The sequence below is a fragment of the Chelonoidis abingdonii genome, chromosome 1, assembly GCF_003597395.2.
Source record: "Chelonoidis abingdonii isolate Lonesome George chromosome 1, CheloAbing_2.0, whole genome shotgun sequence".
In the NCBI taxonomy this organism is placed as follows: domain Eukaryota; kingdom Metazoa; phylum Chordata; order Testudines; family Testudinidae; genus Chelonoidis; species Chelonoidis abingdonii.
The window spans coordinates 318150849-318172335 of record NC_133769.1 but is presented as its reverse complement, the minus strand read 5'-3'; the positions used below and the strand labels follow the sequence as shown (position 1 = coordinate 318172335).

Genomic DNA, 21487 nt, shown 5'->3' with positions numbered 1-21487 from the left:
CCGCCCAGGGGAAAGTGGCCGCTCCGTGTTCTCACATCCTATGGTTTCTAGGTTCCTCAAGGGCTTGGACCGCCTATACCCCCAAGTACGCTGTCCCGCCCCAACCTGGGACCTCAGCCTGGTTCTCACCAGACTTATGTCTGCCCCTTTCGAGCCATTAGCAACCTGCTCGCTACTATACCTGTGCTGGAAGACAGCTTTCGTCGTAGCCCTTACATCGGCCAGACGAGTCTCCGAGCTTAGGGCTCTCATGGTGGAGCCACCGTATGCTGTGTTTCACAAGGACAAGGTGCAGTTGTGACCACACCTGGCTTTCCTCTCTAAAGTGGTATCGGCCTTTTATATCAACCAGGATATCTTCTTTCCGGTCTTCTTCCCGAAGCCACACTCATCACGACAGGAACAATTGCACTCCCTAGACGTCCGTAGAGTGCTCGCATTTTATATCGAGCAGACAAAACCCTTTCGTAAAACACCACAACTCTTCATCGCGGTGGCAGACCAAATGAAGGGCCTACCTGTCTCCTCCCAGAGGATCTCATGTTGAGTGACAGCGTGCATTCGTACTTGTTATGACTTTGCTCATGTTCCCTTGAGCCACCTCACCGCATATTCTACCAGGGCTCAGGCTTCATCTGCCGCCTTCCTGGCTCATGTACCCATCCAGGAGATATGTCGCGCAGCTACCTGGTCCTCAGTCCACACCTTTGCCTCACATTACGCTCTGGTTCAACAGTCCAGAGATGACGCGGCATTTGGATCAGCAGTTCTACTTTCTGCGACATCTCACTCTGACCCCACCACGTAGGTAAGGCTTGGGAGTCACCTAACTGGAATTGATATGAGGAAGCACTCGAAGAAGAAAAGACAGTTACTCATCTTTGTAACTTGTTCTTCGAGATGTGTTGCTCATATCCATTCCAAACCCGCCCTCCTTCCCCTCTGTTGGAGTAGCCAGCAAGAAGGAACTGAAGGGCCATTGGGTCGGCAGGGGTATATATCCGGCGCCACTCTAGGGGGCAGCCCAGCCGACCCATCGAGTGTTGCTAGGGTAAAAATCTTCCGACAAACGTGCACGCAGCGCGCGCACACCTAATTGGAATGGATATGAGCAACACATCTCGAAGAACAACAGTTACAAAAGTGAGTAACCGTCTTTTCTATGTCTGGTAGTCTGTGGAGAGAAGAGAATCACATTTGAGCAATTCTTCATCTTGAGTACTGATGTGCCCTACATATTATTAAGTAAAAAGTGTCACTAGTACATAGAGCTACCGAAGTGTGTTTTTCTCAAGATACCGTGAGTTCAGGATTCTCACTCTTTGATCCTCATGAATTCAGTATAAGTTATGATGGAAAAGCCCTAGCTCTAAAGATTTTTGATCCTATGTAGCTGTAAACGGGCCTTTCGTTGCTCAGGGTACAAATTAGCTGGAGACCACTCTTTATCACACCAGTGCCCTTTTATTTCCCTGTCTGTTCCCGCCACCACCTCTATACAGCTGTATACAGTTCAGTATCAATCAGGTAGCCCCTTGGAACAACTTGCTCTTCCAGCTAGCTGGGAGCAACAGGCCCTCACTCCTCACTTTCCTGTTCCTCCTCTTCTGCTTCCTTCCTGCTAGCTTTGTAGGCCTCCCTGCCCCCACCCTCCATCAGGCTCACAGGTGATTCTCTTTTAGCGCTTTTGTCAAGGTTTTTTCCCTACTTTGAACTTTAGGGTACAAAAAGTAGGGACCTGCATGAACACTTTTAAGCTTAATTACTAGCTTAAATCTGGTATGCTGCCACCAGCCAGAATTTAGTGTCTGGCACATTTTCTGTCCCCCCAAAACCTTCCCTGGGGAACCCAGACCCAAACCCCTTGATCTTTAAAACAAGGAGGAATTAACATCCCCCCTCCTTTCCCCCCACCGAATCCTGAGTGAGTTCAAGACTGTAATCCCTTGGATTTTAAAACAAGGAAATCAGTCAGGTTCTTAAAAAAGAAGCTTTTTAATTAAAAGAAAGAAAAAAGTAAAATGATCTCTGTAAAACAGGAGGAAATGCTTTAAGGGTAACCAGACTTCAGATAAGACTAGAAGGACCCCCCCAGCCCGTCTAGCCCTTAGATTCAAAGTACAGCAAACAGAGGTAAAAATCCTTCCAGCAAAAAGACACATTTACAAGTTAAGAAACAAAACAAGACTAATGCCTTGCGGGCTGTATACTTACAATTTTGAAAACATGAAAGACTGATTGGGAAAGCCTGGTGTTACGTCGGTCCTCTAGCCCCAAGAAGTGAAAAACAAGAACAACACAAAAAGCACAAACAAAGACTTCCCTCCACCAAGATTTGAAAGTGTCTTGTCCCCCTATTGGTCCTCTGGTCAGGTGTCAGCCAGGTTACTGAGCTTCTTAACTCTTTACAGGTAAAAGAGACATTTTTTTTTTATCATCTTTTTAAGACAGCTTTAATCAGCCAAACCCTGTAAGCTCCAATCACTTCCTCTTACTGGGAGCTGAGCTAGCAGGCTCTGAGCTAACAGGGGCTGGGTCAGTGCCTTTTGGCCAGCACCCTGTTACAGTGGCACATGTGGGCTTGTTCAAGAACACTGCACTAGTGAGCATACTTCCAGTGTCTCTGAGGCTCCAGTTCTGTGGTCAGCCAATAAAAATTCCCATCAGGTTCAACCAACACAGTTTCAGTTTGTGCTGGAATCTTTTTTCTGTTTCTTTCTTGCATCTTTTTAGGCTTCTGATTTGGCTTCTCAGGAGCTGTAGTATTGTACATTGGTAACACATTTTAAAAAAAATAGGTATATCTCCATTATTATTATTAATATCATCTCCTAGAACTGGAAGGGACCCCGAAAGGTCATTGAGTCCAGCCCTCTGCCTTCACTAGCAGGACCAAATGCTGATTTTGCCCCAGATCCCTAAGTTACTCCCTCAAGGATTGAGCTCACAAACCTGGGTTTAGCAGGCCAATGTTCAAACCACTGAGCTACCCCTCCCCCCACATGTAGAGCCTCAGCTTGTTGCCTAAAGATAAGTAAATCTTGACCTTTGGTGAGTATAGGCACTGGGAAGTTGTCTTGGTTCCCCAGACTAGGCTTGAAGCATTGACACCTATGGCAAAGTTTAGTAGCAAGCGATCTTCTCCACAGTGCATCAGTAGTGTGGGTCTTTCCATCCCCACTCAATACCAGAAGATGCCTCCTAAGGACAAGAGTCTATACAGGAGCTCGGTGTCAGGGAGTCTTTTCCATGCCGCCTTGGCTTTTGTATGTCAGAGCCAACAGATTGGTTGAGCAACAAGGACTTTCCCAGCACCTCCTGGGTTCAGCGCATCAGCACTGTCAGAATATGTTGCCAGGGGACCTTTCTTGCACTTCCACAGGGTTCCTATCCTGAAGAAACTGTTCAGCATCTGTCTTCTCCATGCCTTCTTGAATTCAGTGTATCAGTGCTGGTGGAGCAGTTTAGAACCGTAGTCAGAGTTATTCAATCCCTATGTATCCTTCTTTATGCCTCTGTTTGCTCTGCGCTGGCAGATCAAAATTCTAGGAATTTTGGATTTTTCCTCTGCTATTCTCGTGGTTTAGTATCAGAATAACATGACTGCTCAGAGCCCTCAGGATATCAGCATTAGAATCTCATGTGGCTGGTGGTATTTGCACTGTTGAAATGAAGTAAGCTAGCGCCTTGGGAGTATTGGCATATCCTTGTCTCATTGGCTTTCTGTACTGTTGTCATTAGAATTTGGGCACCTTTAGTAGTTTGAGCCCTCATATTGTGTAGTTTCTGGTGTTCCCTGCACATTCACTGTTTGGTTTTAAATGCCTGAAGTCCTACAACTGTGATGCTTTTGCACTGTATAAACTTTGACACATTCTCTCCAACTCTGCACCTGCCAGTGTGTGTTCCCTTGACCCACGGTAGTGGGAAGATTCTGTGGCACTAGTTCATACAGGCACTCCCACCTCCCAGAAAGGATGTTGACACTTGAATCACCCAACATATTTTGCTGACCTTTATGTGAATGACTTTCTCATGCCCTGAACAGAGTTGTGATTACTAAGACCAGGCACAGGCTGCTTCTGTCAGTGCAGTTAGCATCCTTGCCTTCTGGTTATCTCAGAAAGGATTGTTAGTACTGGGGTCTTCTAGTGTGGATTTCATGCCATACTGATGCCTTCAATCAATGTTCTGCCTCTTCCTAAGATTACTACCTCTGTGTATGTATGACCTAGGCTCCAAGATTGTAGGTAGGTAAGTGGTGTGGGTCAAGCACAATTTCATTAGCAGCTAGTTGGGATGTTTCTTGATGTCTCAAAACAGCATCAATATTTCTGGCCTGGTTGGCTCATGAGAGGTGCTTTGACTCTTCATTGCTCCCATATCTACAAGCCCTGTGGTAGACAATGCAGCCTTGTACTGGAACGCCTGTCTGGGACCTGTGGGTGGAAACGTGCTTGAATTTCTGTTTGGACACATTGCCCCTTGAATTTCAGATAACACTGTTATACTTTTTAGTACAGTATATGTCTTCCTTTATCTATTAGGTCACTATCAGGATGCTGGAATTACTGAGTTCAAAAAAATGACTCTAAAGTTCCAACATTACAGAGCAGACGTTTGGAATAAGTAAGAGCTCTGTATGTATGGCTCATCCCCAAACTCATTTTCCAGATTAGAGATTGAAATCTCTCGACTCAAACGGTGGGAAGCTCCAGAGCTAGCTGCCAACATTGAGATGGAATTTGAATACTGAATTCCATTATCTCAATGGGTCTTGTAGTTTCTGTGGCACACATCCAGTATAGAGCTCCTTAGACATATCATCTCTGAGTAGATGGCCCATGTCCTTTCCTGGTCTTTCCAAAGCCATCTGCCAGAAAGGCTTGCATTTTTAAATGGAATAGTTTTGTGATGTGGTCTGAACTGGTCCACATTAATACCATTACTGGTGGTGTTCCCTTATTACCAGAAAAGTATTCTGTTTAAAGCTGTCAGAAAATCAAGATTAAATTGAAAGATGGATGAGTCCCCTGAATGTAGTTTAAGTTTCCATTGGTAAGTTCATAGAATCCCTATACATTTCATTATAACTTCAGTTGGAAAGCTAAAGTGGAAGAACATTTGGGTTATACTCTATCAAGAAGAATGTGATCTAAATTTTCTATTTGTTCAGTCTGTTACTAATAGCAGGTAGATATTCACAATACCTTAAGTGTTTCCTAAATGTACAAATTATGAAAGCTTATGTACAAGATCCAAGGGAGAGGAAAATTGTCCTTTCTTAACCAGAATACTCCCCCTTTTTGATTCTGATTTTATTCAAGAAAGTTGTGTTATCTCAGCTTCTGTGGGGGATTTGTAGCGCTCTTATTGCAGAATTTTGTCCACTTGATAGCCTCTGTTCCTCTGATTACTTTTCTTCCCTGGAAACTGTACAAGGTATCTACATTATTTGTCCATTATGAAGAGCTGTATAAATAGCATGATGGCAAGTTCGCTTCCAGCATGCCGAACTTCAATAAAAGGACTTAAGAAGTTTATATTACTTTTCCTCTCCATTTTACAAGCTGCTACAGATTTTAATTTTGCCAATTTCTGAAGCACTCATGAAGCACGTTGCTGAATGCTAAGTTTAATGCTAGATATGACTGAGATGTTAGGGGAAGGTTGGTTTTGTTTATTGTCTGTAAGTAATAAGCATTATTGTAACGCTGGGAGTCATAGGCAAGTATATTTTAGAACAAGTTATAGATCTGTCCAGTGTCAAAATATTGAACTCCATCTGTGCTTGACTGTGTGTGACATTACCAGTAGCTGATTGGTACCTAGTAACATGGATACATACTGCTTATTATTTCCTGTGAATATAACACAAGTAGGGAATAAACTATCTCTTGTCTAGGTTGAACTCCCACCACCGGATCTTGGCCCAAGCTCTGCACTGAATCAAACGCTCGCATTGCTGCGTGAGGTTCTGGCATCCCATGACTCATCTGTTGTGCCATTGGATGCTCGTCAAGCTGACTTTGTACAGGTATAGTTTGTAGAGTTCATTTGAACACAGAGAAATATGCACATAATTTGGTCTCAATATAAAAAATACTGAAGAGGCATGAATTTGGTTTGCCAGAAGCTGGGAATGGGTGACAGGGGATGGATCACTTGATGATTACCTGTTTTGTTCATTCCTTCTGGGGCACCTGGCATTGGCCACTGTTGGAAGACAGGATACCACGCTAGGTGGACCTTTGGTCTGACCCAGTATGGCCATTCTTATGTTCGTATGGTTTTTGTCTGCAATTGTTTATAGGCTTCCTCCCCCCCAATTTTAATACTGATAAGACTGTGGCTAATAAAATGGATAGTTATGACAGCATGGAATGTCCTGTTACGATATCCGCTTTCTATTATCCTATTGATAGTTATTTTTTAAAAATTATATATGTACACTATGCCCATATGCTTGGTCCTGCCCCAGTGTGGGCAGATGGACTAGAAGACCTCTTGAGGCCCCTCCCATCCCGTACATTTTTATGATTCTGTGAACCACCAATCTTCTCTTCTGAGCTGCTCCATCTCCTGCTAGGGTAAAATCTGTTCCTTTCGGGTTCCTATACCACACTGCTAGTCCGGTAGCTGATCACCAGCTGGTCAAGAGCTGTTTTTTACTAGATCTCAACAGGGGACCTCTCTTTTTTTTTTTAAATGTTGTTTTGGGAAATAAATAGATGATAAAGGCAAAATGGTCACTACCCCACAAATGTAAAGTCTCATGAAACATTTTTCCCCCTTGTTCATATTTCCCTTTTAGGTTCTGTCTTGTGTGCTAGATCCATTATTACAGCTATGTACTGTGTCTGCTAGCAATTTAGGCACAGCTGACATGGCGACCTTCATGGTAAATTCACTTTATATGATGAAGACTACCCTCGCTCTCTTTGAATTCACTGACAAACGTCTGGAAATGTTACAATTTCAGGTAAGCATCAACAATCAGTAGAAAGGTTATCGCATATTGTTTTATAGCTGTGAATAGCAGACGTAACCAGCATTTTCAAACATGAGTGCCTAAAGTTAGGCTTCTGAATCCAGATGTGGGCACCTAAATGAGGCATTATTTTCATAGGTGCTGAGCAGCACCACTTCCACTGAGATCAGTGACAGCTGAAAGTACATCGTATCTTTGAAAATTACACCTCTTCTATTTAGGCACCTAAATATTGATTTTAGGAGCCACATTTCAGGCACCCAGGTTGGAAAATTTTGACCTATGGTTTTTTATTTGAAAGTAAACCAATATAAGTGAAGGTATTTTTTATTCTAGTCACTCATTTTTTAAGACAAATGATCTGAGATAGTTAAAACAAATGGAAGTGTAAACACCAATATGCAACATCCCTAATGTTCTACTTCTGGGGGAATTCTGCGCCACTGCATGCATGCATAATGCGCCACGCATATTTTTAATTTTTTTTGCGGAAAATAGATTTGCCAGAAAGTTGCTACAGTTCTGCCTTTTGTTCACTTCCAGCCAGCTAGGGAAGAAAAAGAGCCTGTAGTGATTTCTTCACAGCACCTGTCAAGCCAATTCAGGAGACAGGGGCTATGGGGAGACAGACACAGCATGGGGCTGCTGGGGGGGTGAGACAGAGGCTCATAAGGGCTAGTGGGGCAGGACAGACTGGGGCAGAGGCTGAATGGGAGTGGAGGCTCAGGGCTACAGGGGAAAGAAAGGAGTGCAGGGCCACATGGGAGAAGGGAGGCGACTGAGTGAGGCACAAAGATACATGGGATAGGGAGGAGATGGAGGGGGGATGTCTGAGTGGGGGTGGAGAGATGTGGACAGGGATGCAAGAACGTGTGGTGCATGGGGACAGGGACATATGTGGCTGACTGAATGGGAGAGGCTAGGGGTCAACCAGGGTCTGCATGAAGGAAGCTCCCTAGCAATCCTTTCCTGCCCCCCCCCCCCCCAATACCTGTTCCTTACTTCTCCCACCCATACCCACTAACCCTCCAAGTTCACACCCAGGCTCCTTCCCAGCAATTTGCTTCCCTCTCCCTCAGCTCTTCAGTTGCCTCTGACTCCCTCAAGCCTTTCCACTGCTTTTGAGGGGTGCGGGTAGTACGGTTCTGTATTGTAGTTTAAATGAATTATTACTAAAGCCTGGTCTACACTTGGGGCTGGTGGGGAGAATTGATATAATTTACGCAATTTCAGCTATGTGAATAACACAGCTGAAATCGATGTACTTAGATCTATTTACTGTGGTGTTTTCACTGTGGTAAGTCAACAGCTGATGCTCCCCCTTGACTTCACCTGTGCCTCTCGCTCCGGTGGAGTACCAGAGTCAACGGGAGATCCCTTGGCAGTCAATTTATCGCGTCTAGACTAGGTGCAATAAATCGACCCCTGGCAGATCAATCACTGCCTGTCAATCCAGTGGGTAATGTAATAAAGCCCTAAGAATTCTGTATTAATATGTCTACTAAGGAATCTTTGTCCAAAAAAAAAAAAAAATTTCCTGAATCTTTTTTGTTGTCTGTATTGTTAGACATATTTGCTGATGGGTATTTTGAAATAAATTACGAAAATTATTGAAACTGGTGTGATTATATTATGATATTTTGACAAAATATGCAGAATTTTAAAATATTGTGCACAGAATTTTTAATTTTTTGGTGCAGAATCTTTAACTTTTTGGCATACAGTTCCCCCAGGAGTAATGATCTAAGTATGATTATCAGTCAGTGAAATTTTTTGTATCTCCGTACTCTGACCATGGCTGGAGATTGGACATTGGGACAGGGAGAGCCAGGGCTCTGAGCTGGCACCAGGCATTCTCTCTTTCAGGTGCTTGGCTGGCTGATTCTTGCTCATGTGCTTAGGATTTAACTGGTTGCCATATGTAGGGTCAGTTTTTCCCCACATCAGATTGGCAGTGATTTGAGGGGTTTTCATCATCTTCTGCAGCATGTGGATGTGGATCATTTGCCAGGACTATGTGGTATAGCTCATTTAATCATTTCCCTGTGGGGGAAATTGGGCACTGGTGCACCTCAGTCCCTCCTATTCTCTGTCTGTGGTGTATAATAGTCTAGTCTTCTGTGGGCTGTAATATTTTGATCTAATTTTGATTTTTTTAGTTTAATGAGCAGGTGCTGGTGGCCTGTGATATACAGGCAGTCAGACTAGACAATCTGGTGATCTTTTCTGGCCTTAAACTATGATTATGAATAATCAAATTCTCTTTCCCTGAACATAGGGATATATCCATGAGAGGATTAGATGTTAAGTTTTTTCCCCTAGTGCTTGTTTTTACTTAGCATGCCAAAACAATATTTTACATATTGTAATATTTTAAAGTTAATAAGTAATGTTAACACTATCCACAGTTCACTAAGACATTAAAATATATGCTTTTTGGATTGTTAATTTTGGGGCACATTTGGCACAATCCATCTTCAGATGTACAGATTACTTATGCCCGCAACTTTGCACTGCATCCCATGTGCTGATTTTGTTCTTTAAAGTGTTTCCCAACAGAAAACACAAGTACAAGGGGTTTCTCTGAACATGTTTTTAATTAGTGACTCTCCTGTAATATTTCAGAGGGTTGTGGAAGTTGTCTCTTACCCCTCTTTATTATCAGCACTTTGTCATTAGCAATAGAACCTCTGGCACTTGAAGCTAGCCATTTAACTAATACAAAAAATTCAGATTGTCTAAAACCAAACTACTAATGTGGTGTTTTTAAGACACTTCTGGAATCCCTTTATTCTGCAATTCAAAATCTAGAGACTAGGTGGGAAACATTTGCTACTAACCCAGATTCACTTTCTGTAAACATTTCACAGTTAGAACTAAATTGGAAGGGATGTCTTGACGTCATGCAAAAGAAGGTTACTGAGTTTGAGATAGACTAGTGTAGAACAGAAACATTTATTGGGGATATTCATCAAGAATAATTTACTCAATAGGAAAATCGAGACCTTTTGAAAATTATTGAAATCACCATGTTAAAACAGTAGGCTTTCCTTAAAGATCAGGAGGGAAAGATGTATTTTATTATAGTCTAGTTTCCATACATTCATTAGAAAATGATGATTCCTGAGATATCAAAGTTTTGTAGGATACCTAATAAAGGTTCTGTATCTGCTATATCTATTAAATTAAATTGGTCTCTTGGTGCTATAATAGAAGTTCTTGTTTCTTGTGTAGACCAGGAGAGCAATAAAGAAAATGAAGGATTATGTATTAAAAAAAGTATATTTCTTCACATCTTTGTAAGGCCACTCAAACCTGAAGAAGAAAATTGCTGCTCCTTTGGGTTAAATTAACTGGATTTGGGTTCTTTGTTTTTAATCTCTAACAGAGTTGCAATTGTACAAAAATTGTTAAATGATTTTATGAATAGATGGCATTTTTGATGTCTCAGAGGTAATAAGGAAGCTTTTTCTGAAGATGATAAAAGCAGAGCTGACAGTTGTACAGCTCTTCATTGCCTAATTTTTGAATAGGTGCTTGTAGCTAACTTTCTCTTTCTTTAAAATAAATTAAATTATGCCTTTTGAATCCTGTATTGATTGCCTAACATGGTTTAAGTTTCAGTTTTATTCTCTTCATGAAATCTTAATGGTTTCATTTTATTTTTTGTTTGATCTTGTCTTGAACTCTTCAGCATTTTCAACAAGAATTTGATTATTTCTTTCATATAGTTGCAACGCATTATATCATTCTAGTGTTGATATTTTACTAAAACTTTTTGAAGTTTTAATTTTAAAGCATTAATATTTGTCCTTTATGGCTATGGATTTTTCAGATTTGAGCATTTCGGCCACAGTATTACAATATGGGCAGACCCATGTGTCCAAGTCAAGCCCCGCTGAAGTTAGTGGGGTTTCATCTGTGCACAGGGTCTACCTCTGTGGAGCTCACTGCAGAATTGGGACCTCAGCTTTTGTCAAAGCATCTTGCTTCACTCAGTTCCCTGGTAATGCAAAATAATCGAGATCCAAATTGGCTTTGCAAATTAAATCTTTTAAAAGGTATAAACCACATTGTCACTTTTTATTCTTGATTTTCTGTAGTGCATGTGATTTGAATTCTTAGGTGCTCATTCTCCTTTTATTCTGAGTTGATTTTCTGGATGACTACTAAACTGTCACTTTGTAATTTAAGAATAACTTTTATTTAATGTTTCTTTTAAGTATTTCTTCCCCTTCAAATTTCAGATTGAAGCACACTTGGATACTCTAATAAATGAACAAGCTTCCTGTGTGTTAACTAGAGCTGGTCTAAGTTGCATATACAAATCTGTGCAGCAGCACAAACCAGAGCAAGTAAGAATTTACTTTTTCAGCACCCAACAGAGTACTTTGTTTTGCCTGAAACTGTTGAAAAGCTATCTGTTTTCTGTTGTGGCTATCCTAACTTCAAGACGGTCAGAACTAGTGTGACAAAAATAAGTTTTTACTATCTCTTGAAAACCTGCAATCTTAGCTCCTGTCCACTCATCTTTTTATGTAGCTTATTTGTTATACTACAGGTATTATTAAGTTCCTTTTTCTCTTCAGCTAGATTTTTGTCCTATGTCTTCTAACTTCAGTGAACTCAAAATTCACCGAATAGGTTCCCATGATTAAAGGTGATAAATTAAGCATGTGTTTGGAGAGAGGGTAGTGTATTGTTCTGTAGAGGAGGATACCTAGATTTAGGGTTCTTGTTTTCTAAACCAGTAGAGAGATTAATAGTGTGTGTGTGTGTGTGTGTGTGTATGCCCCAACATTGATTAGACTCGATGACCTCGCGAGGTCCCTTCCAGTCCTAGAGTCTATGAATCTATAATGGGGAAATAATATTAAACAAGCATTTTTAAACACGGCAGTCCACATTAAGATGCTAAATTTGATTGTTTGGTCAACAGGCTAATTCCTATTCTAAGCCTATTTTCAAACTCTGTTCTAGATTATACTGATTCCATGAAACAATTTATAATCCAGCAAAATGATGGAGACTGTAGTGATGTCTGTGGTTATGAAAAAGGAGGAGGGAGGTGGTTGGGAGGACAGATGAGGAGCTCAGTTTTAGTCATTTTCAATTTAAAGAAGTGATAGGAAATGATAAATGGCCTGTTTTACTGAATGTATTACTTAATATTATTACTCTTTTCCTGTATCTACAGGTGTAGTTGTTGACAGTCATAACAGGTAGCCAGACATGGTCCCTGCCCCAAAGAGTTTACAGTCTAGCATTGGATTACAATAAAATCTTAATCTAGGATTATTTTCACATTTTATTCACTTGTTTAAAAGGCTGCTTTATTTGATTACCTATTTTTAGGGGCCGCTAGCAAACTTGCCTAGCTTGGATTCAGTGTCGCTGAAGGCTGCAATGGTGAGGTTTTTGCAATTTCATGTTGAGCTGTGGTATTGCTATGACTTTTAAAGGAATACTGTCCAAGTTATAAGACAAAAATATTTATCTAAAATCTGTTTTGTTTTTGGAGTTTAATATCTGTATTTCTTCTATAAACATTTTTCAATCCATTCAACAAACTATAAGAGGTAAAAAAAAGTTCTAAAAACCATGCACAATATACTGAATTAAAGTTGTAGATATGTACTATGAGAGAAGGAACTTCTAATAGAATTAAGCCAAATTGTGCATTTGATTTTCATCCTGTGACCCTTTAACTATGTTTTCATCTAGCTGTAAGTCTTAACAAATCAATTATACTGTTTGGAAAAGAAAAGTGAACACTTATCTTATTCAGAAATTATTCAAGAATAAAATAGGGTATTTTGATACAAAGGTAATGTATGTTATTACAAAACTAATTCAAAGACTTTAAGGAGTCAAAATATTTTTCAGCTGTTTCCCATAGCAGTCATGTCACAAAGAAATTTTGTAATGTTATGTTGGTTCATAACTAGGGCTATCAATTAATTGCAGTTAACTCACATGATTAACTCAAAAAATTAATCGCAATTAATCACGTTTTAATCAAACTGTTAAACAATAGGATACCAGTTAGGGGGAGGGATAGCTCAGCGGTTTGTGCATTAACTTACTAAATGCAGGGTTGTGAGTTCAATCCTTGAGGGGCCACTTAGGAATCTGGGGCAAAATCAGTGCTCAGTCCTGCTAGTGAAGGCAGGGGGCTGGACTTAATGGTCCCTTCCAGTTCTAGGAGATAGGGTACATCTATTATCTTTTTTAGGGGGGAGGGATAGCTCAGTGGTTTGAGCATTGGCCTGCTGAACCCAGGGTTGTGAATTCCCCCCTCAAGGGGGCCACTCAGAGATCTGGGGCAAAATCAGTACTTGGTCCTACTAGTGAAGGCTGGACTTGATGACCTTTCAAGGTCCCTTCCAGTTCTATGAGATAGGTATATCTCCATGTATTAAATATTTTTAGATGTTTTTCTACATTTTCAAATAAATTGATTTCAATTACAACACAGAATACAAAGTATACAGTGTTCACTTTATATTATTTTTTATTACAAATATTTGCGATATAAAAGTGATAAAAATAGTATTTTTCATTTCACCTCATACAAGTACTGTAGTGCAATCTCTTTATTGTGAAAGTGCAATTTACAAATGTAGAGTTTTTGTTACATAAGTGCACTCAAAAACAAAAGATTGTAAAATTTTAGAGCCTCCAAGTCCACTCAGTCCTAATTCTTGTTCGGCCAATCACTCAGAAAAACAAATTTTTTTACATTTACAGGAGGTAATACTGCCCACTTCTTATTTACTATGTCACCAGAAAGTGAGAACAGGCATTCATATGACATGTTTGTAGCCAATATTGCAAGGTATTTATGCGCCACATATGATAAACATTTGTATGCCCCTTCATGCTTCGGACATCATTCCAGAGGACATGCTTCCATGCTGATGGCCCTCGTTTTAAAAAAAAGTTAATTAAATTTGTGACTGAACTTCTTGGGAGAGAATTTCATGTCTCCTCCTCTGTTTTACCCTCATTCTGCATAATATTTGATGTTATAGCAGTCTTGGATGATTACCCAGCACATGTTGTTCATTTTAAGAATGCTTTCACTGCAGATTTGACAAAACACAAAGAAGGTACCAGTGTGAGATTTCTAAAGATGGACACAGCACTCGACCCAAGACTTAAGAATCTGAAGCCTCTTCCAAAATCTGAGAGGGAAGAGGTGTGGAACATGCTTTCAGAAGAGTCAAGAGCAACAGTCTGATGTGGTAACGTCAGAACCCGAACCACCAAAAAAGAAAATCAACCTTCTGCTTGTGGCATCTGATTCAGATAATGAAAATAAACATGCATTGGTCCACACCACTTTGGTTCATTATCGAGCCGAACCTGTCATTGGCATGGACGCATGTCTTCTGGAATGGTGTTTGAAGCCTGAAGGGACATATGAATCTTTAGTGCATCTGGCACATAAATGTCTTATGATGCCGGTTACAACAGTGCCATGTGAACACCTGTTCTTACTTTCAGGTGACATTGTAAACAAGAAGCGGGCAGCATTATCTCCTGCAAATGTAAGCAAACTTGTTTGAGCGATTGGCTGAACAAGAAGTAGGACTGAATGGACTTGTAGGTTCTGAAGTTTTTTAAATTGTTTTATTTTTGAGTGCAGTTATTTTTTTGTACATAATTCTACATTTTTAAGTTCAACTTTCATGATAAAGATTGCACTACAGTATTTGATTAGGTGAATTGAAAAATGCTATTTCTTTTGTTTTTTACAGTGCAAATATTTTTAATAAAAATAATATAAAGTGAGCACTGTACACTTTATATTCTGTGTTGTAATTAAAATCAGTATATTTGAAAATGTAGAAAATATCCAAAAATATTTAAATAAATGGTATTCTGTTATTGTTTAACAGTGCGATTAATCGTGATTAATTTTTTTAATCACTTGACAGCCCTAGTCATAACTTGTTGAACTACAGTAATCTTGCATCACATAATAGAAACCATCACACTCTTTTTGAAACACTCATATTGAAATTTAAAAATCCAATAAATTGTGTTTTGGAATATTTTCATTGTTTCTAATAGTGGGCCTTTGATCTACTGAAGTAGTTCAAATATAAAATTATTTGTGAACTGGTAGTAAGACTATCAAGTTTCTAAGTCTTGAGAAACAAAATTTTGCCTACAATAATGTTACACTGTGAAACACTTTGAATTGCTGAGAGCAAATATTAATTCTAATGAATTCTAATCACTGAGATTTCTTTTGCCTGAGTGCTTTGAAATACAGGAATTATAGTTATAAATGATAGGGAAAAGTAAAGCTTTCATTTTATGCAAGTAGTTCAGTGAAGTTCAAAAGTTAGGTACTGAGCGTATGTTGCAGTTGTTTTTTGGTTTTGGGTGGTGGTAAGTTTCATTGCACCGTAGATTTAAAAACAAATGATCAGTTAATGCTTTTCATCTTAAACAACATGCAAAAGTTAAATGACAGAGATGCAATCTCCCAGTTCAACAGCTAGCTATAAATGAACTGTCAATCTTCTCAGTAAACCTTTAAAGTACAGTTCGCTGTAAAGGTGACTATCTATGCAAATAGCATTTTAGAGTTCCACAGCAACTTGGATTCACTGATTTCTGTTTGAAACTTGCTGAGTTCATAAGTGAAAAAAGAATTTTTTTCCCTGAGTTCTAGCCTTAAAAAACTCAAACGGGGTTGTGTAAGACATGCTGTATGTTTTGATTCATGCATTGTCGCTATTAATTAAGATTCTGCAGACTGAAATCTGCCCTCAGTTATGTCTGCATAGCCCTTTTTTCCCTCAAATTGTGCTGTTAATTAACACCAGTGCAACTCAGTTATGTTCAGTGGGATTGCAAAAGTGTTTCTGCAAATGCACCATAGTTAATAATGTTGCTGGCTAATTAGTGAGAAAAAAAATCAGTTCATTCTCTCATAGCTATGTTGTATCTGTAGGGCTAATACAACTAACGTGTGTGTGTGTGTGTGTGTAGGAGCTAATTGGCTGAGTAAGAAGGTGCCGTTTTAATATAGTCACTTTTCAGAGGAGGACTGTATTTTTAGAGGAAATTTGCATGTAGAGGTCTGTATCATGTTCTTGGTGCTTTGGTCTGGTGTATGTTGCCAAGCTCTTACTTTTTATTACTTCTTCTAGGTTCAGTTTGATCGTTATCTGTCTGCTCCTGATAATCTGTTAATGCCACAACTCAATTTCCTTCTAAGTGCTACTGTGAAGTAAGTGTTTTGAGTGAATTTCTTTGTTCTGTACTTTTGCACATTAAAAAGGTACAGACTTGAGTGGAATACAGCAGAGTATGTTAGAAGTGGAATTATTCAATTGTAAATGCTATTCAGATATGCTTTTAGGTTCTACTTTAATTTGTTTTGGTTGCACTTTCTTGAGCAAGTAGTTAGTAAGGGATAATTTTATAACTTTCTAAAGTATCTACTCTGAAGTCCATGAATACACTGACATGACAAATACAGATTGGAAATAAGGCACAAATTTTTTAATGGTGAGAGTAGTTAACCATTGGAACAATTTGTCAAGGGTTGCAAAGATGGATTCTCCATCACTGACAATTTCTAAATCAAGATTGGATGATGATGTAAAAGATATGCTCTAGGAATTATTTTGGGGAAGTTCTATGGCCTATATTATAGCGGAGAGCAGACTGGATTATCACAATGATCCCTTCTGACTTTGGCAAGCCTATGAATCACAGTAATCTATTTAGAACATATTCCCTGTACCATTATCGGTTTCTTATTTCTGTTGGAAATTGTTTGTTATTTTATAAGCCTTCCAAAGATATTTGAAATATGTAATTCCCCATAGAACATTTTTCTTTTATTCCAATTTCTATATCTACTTTATAGAATCCTACAGCTTTGTTGCACTGTATTGTAGAATATTGACATTCTTGTCCCATTTAATGTGGTGCTGCAATTATTTTTTGCAGAATTTTGTGACTTCTACTTTGAAGTATTAAAGTGAGGATTTTATTTTGTATCTCTCCTCTTGTTTTCATGAATATATTTTAAAATATGACAAATACGGGAATACTCAACCTTAAGGCTAGAATATGCCAAGAATTTCTTTCCAATTAAATGTGAAGCTCGTGAAGACATTGTATAACACCTGCGTTCAAAAAATTAGATATGCTACAGTAATCAAAAGGTCTCTTGCCACTATTTTTGGCACTTTGTGAAAATACACTGATTATATAGTATCATATGAAAAACTGCTAATATGACATTAAATTTATTATTTTAATACTACAGAAGTCGGCAGTATCAGCAGCGTTAACTGTCCATTTGTATGTATACATTACACAGGATACTGTCTTGTCACTAAAATGGTTGTATATATGACTGAAAAATTATTTTTACCACCATAAAATTTAAGAACTATTAGCATTTCCCTCCCCTGCTTTCTTGCTGCTAGCAGTGTTGGTGAAGCCTGCTGATTAGTGCTTGCTCTTCCTTGTTTGGTATCACAGGAGTTCTACCTGCCTGATGTTTTTTTTTAAGAGGCCTGGCATGTGGCAATGCAAGCTAAGGTGCCTCCATTTTACAGAGTGACCACTTCTAAGGGTGGTAAAGTATTTCAATCTCTATGCCTATCAGCTCAATGACCTTTTTGTTAGAGGCTAAGTAACAAAAATAATAAGGTGCTTTAGTACAGACTAATTGTGTCTGCAGTTCCCAGTCAGTCAGCAGCAGTTTTCACTACTCACCACCTTCTTGGCCTGTATTTGGAACGGGCCAAAAAGGAGGCAGGCTGAGGTCACACAGACTTATAAATATAGGTGCCCTCTCATCGGATCCCAGCTGGGAGATGGAATCTCCTGGAGAAACAAGGAGACTTAGGGGAAGTGCAGCGAGATGTTCTACCCTCAGACATTCCTAGTCTCTCTAGTCTCAGCTAGATTGCTCCTGCCATAGCTGTCACCCTCAGTTCCTGGAGAAAATTGTTTATGTTAGGTAGAGTGCCTTACTTCCGCTCTGTGCAACAGAGGAATTTCATGATGGGAGCTGTGACCAGAGTCAGAGGAACAGCACCACAGCACTGGCAGACAGGGTCAGGAGACAACCTCAGTGATCTCAGATTTCATATAAGCTGCCAAGCAGACATCCCTAGACATACATGTGGCACTCTTAAAATAATAATAATAATTGGAGATATATCTATCTCCTACAACTGAAAGGGACCTTAAAAGGTCATCGAGTCCAGCCCCCTGCCTTTACTAGCAGAAGATTTCTCTTGATAGAAAAGAGAGGATTGTGGAGCACAGCTAGCATAGCTGGACAGACCTGATGATGTCAGGGCATCAGGAAGACTGTACAGAGAATAGCTAATGCGGAAATTGGGTACAAAATACACATTTTTTAAAATTTATTGTTAATACAACAAATTATAGGGTAATATACTAGACACCGGATGTGTCTGTGCAAACACTAAGTTGATGGCAAGCTGGGGTATAAATCTGCCCCACACCAGCGTGCTGAACACTTGCTCTGTCCTGTTGGGAGCTGAGAGCTGATTGTTTGTTTGTCTCTATAAAGCACAACATGTGCTTGTAGCAAGAGATTAGCCATATTACAGATTCATTCTGATCATTGATTTGTAACATTTAAACGCTATAACCAGGAAAAATATTTATAGTGTATCCTGTTGTACTTGTTTCCAAATAAAGAAAATTCCTTTAATTGTTTGAAAGCTAGGTATTAATATTTTAGTTATGGCTATAATAAAGCTCCATTTTCGTTTGAGTAGGAAAACAGAAACTGAAAATTGAAATAAGAAGCTTTTTTAGAAAATGCCGTTGTTTGTATTGATAAAAATTGTATTATGTTATTCTGACATCTGAAATCTGAATGACAAATGCATCACTGACACCAGTTGTTGAAAAGGCTCAGGTGTTGATGCAGTTCATTACTTAATACAAATATTTTTGATAAACTGGTTTTCCATCAAATTATTTTAACTGAATATTATCTTATCTAATTCAGTTTGCCAGCTCCGGATGAGTAGCTGCATAAAATATTTGCTTAAAGATTTTCACACATCAGCAGTTTAACATTTTTAAGATTATGTGCTAAGAAGAGAGTTGGTATCTATATACCCAGAAAATGTGAATGTATTCCTGTACTTGCAGGATTTCTGGATTTGCTATTGCGTCTGATCTATTTTCACGTATTGTAATAGTCAAGAAATTTAGGAAATCCAAAGGCCTGATTCTTAGTAGTGTATCAAAAGAAAATACAGTTTAATAATTTATTTCTGCTAATCCCATTTGCTATAAATCCTATTGCTTAGTGTTCAAATATTTAAAAGCAGGAAATTTTGTTGAAAAATAGTTGGAGACTTACAATCATATGTCTTGAGATTCTATTAATTTCTCAAATCCCACTAGTCCAGCTGACCTGGTGCCAAATTGAGACATGGCGTTAGTGGATATAAGTCTGCTGTCTTCTCTGGAGTTACTGCGTGTTACACCAGATGTGAATATGACCCATGATCACCCTGATATCATTGAGAACTCCCGGTGTTTGTGAACCTACATAGCAGAAGTTACAATTACCGTACAGTTGATCTACTTCTAGCTATGTACTGTAGATATGCATAATTATAGATAAGTTGCTATGGTAACTAAAGCAAACTGAATGTACAGGTAGAATGAGAAAAAACCACTAATTCATTGTTTAAAATGCGAAGATATTTTTTGGAAATCAGAATGTTATGATTTTAGTCTCCAACTCTCCTGCTTCTAGTAACATTCATTTCTAGCCCTGACAATTAACAAGATGACAGAATTTTAATACTATTTTTGGTCCAAAGTAAAATATAACACCACACTGGACAGAACTGGGAAACTTTCAATGCCTGCTCATATTTGAGCCATGTTGTGAGGTAGGATATCACAAGAGGAGGAATATATTTTGGTAGTAGATTATTTTTATTTAAAAAAAATAGTAGCTGAGGAAAAACCGCTTGATAGGATTAACATTCTATTAGTCGTCCCAGCAAATTGCAGGTAAAAAGATGATGTATGCAAATTAAATGCAAATTATACCATTCTTTGCAATTTTTCATGTTGCAGAAAAAAGAGGCTTATTCCATGCTTATCAAAATCGCATATGTGGTCTTATGTGTGTACAGTACACAGACGCAAAAAAAGTTTTTGTCGTAAACTCTAAGCTGATTATTTTCACTGTTGAAACAAAGGACTTGTGATGCATCCAAAAATCTTGGATAGTGGAAAGTCTTCCACATATATTGTTATAGATTTAATATCTTGATCATAACTTTACTGTACACTGTGTTCACATAACTTTGTTTTTTAGAGAGCAGATAATAAAACAGTCCACGGAACTGGTCTGCAGAGCTTACAATGATATATATGCAGCTGTGATGAATCCAGCCAACGAATATAAGGATCCGGAAACCATACTACACAGATCTCCTCATCAAGTTCAGTCACTTCTCTCATAAACTTATTTTCCAAATTATGTTGCAGAACACTTACTGTAATGTTACTTAACATTACATTCCCTCAATATTAAAGCTTTCAATATTTGCAGTCTGTTTTTATATTTTTGAATTTTGATTATAACCATACAGTTACCTAGAAGAGCAGTGATGGAGTTTGGTTTATTATGTCTAACAGAAGTCTGGCCATTTCGTTACACTTTGTGTTGAGTTCTTGCTATAGACAAGAACAAGAAAACAGAATATAGATTATTACTTTTAACTTATTCTTGGAAAGGAAATGAAGGATCATGACAACTTTTCTGGTCAGAAATGAAAAATTATAGTCTGGTACTTACTGCACCTAATCCTTTGAATAAGATGTTAAAACACTCTGTCCTCTGACATCATTAGTGAACTAGCCAATACTGTCTTAATTGCTGTTTCCCCATTTTTTTTTCCATTCTATTACTAGGTGCTTTATTCAATAGCCTATTGCAAGTACGCATATTATTGTTTGTATTGTCATAGCATCTAAGAGCACTAGTCATGGACCAAGACCCCATTGTGCTAGGTGTCGTACAAACACGGAACAAAAGAGTTTCCCTCCTAATAGTACATAATTTGGATATAGCTGGTATACTTCTGAATATCTAGAAGTAAATCCGCTTTACATCCTGTATGTCATTTCAAAATATTTGGCACTGTGGCATAGTAAGATTCTTTAAAGCCCACTGATTTCATGTCTTTGGAACAAGGTAAAAAAAAATCAGTTTTGTTTATTGGTTCTGATGCTTTTCTTGATGCCACTGGGGCCCATACCAAAAAAAAAGTAAATTTAGAGAACAAATAATTAACTTGCAAACATAAAGGAGAATTTAGAAGGTTAGTAACTTAACTGTGAATTATATTCCATTGTTAACAGGGGAAATAATTCAGACCTTTAGGCAGTTAAAAATGTGTAACATATTTCCAGTAAGAACAGGAAATACAGTAGGTTCCACTT

At 38.7% G+C, this 21487-nt stretch overlaps 1 protein-coding gene across 1 annotated transcript in view; it reads left to right on the top strand.

The window, feature by feature from the left end:
• COG6 (component of oligomeric golgi complex 6) overlaps positions 1–20593 on the top strand; it is an 82744-nt gene extending 62151 nt beyond the window's left edge. The window contains 6 exon segments of the mRNA XM_075061892.1: positions 5906–6037; positions 6815–6982; positions 11239–11346; positions 12347–12400; positions 16162–16241; positions 20358–20593. Coding sequence (XP_074917993.1) covers positions 5906–6037; positions 6815–6982; positions 11239–11346; positions 12347–12400; positions 16162–16241; positions 20358–20505 — 690 coding nt within the window. The 3' untranslated portion in view covers positions 20506–20593.
• Positions 20594–21487: the final 894 nt, after the last annotated feature.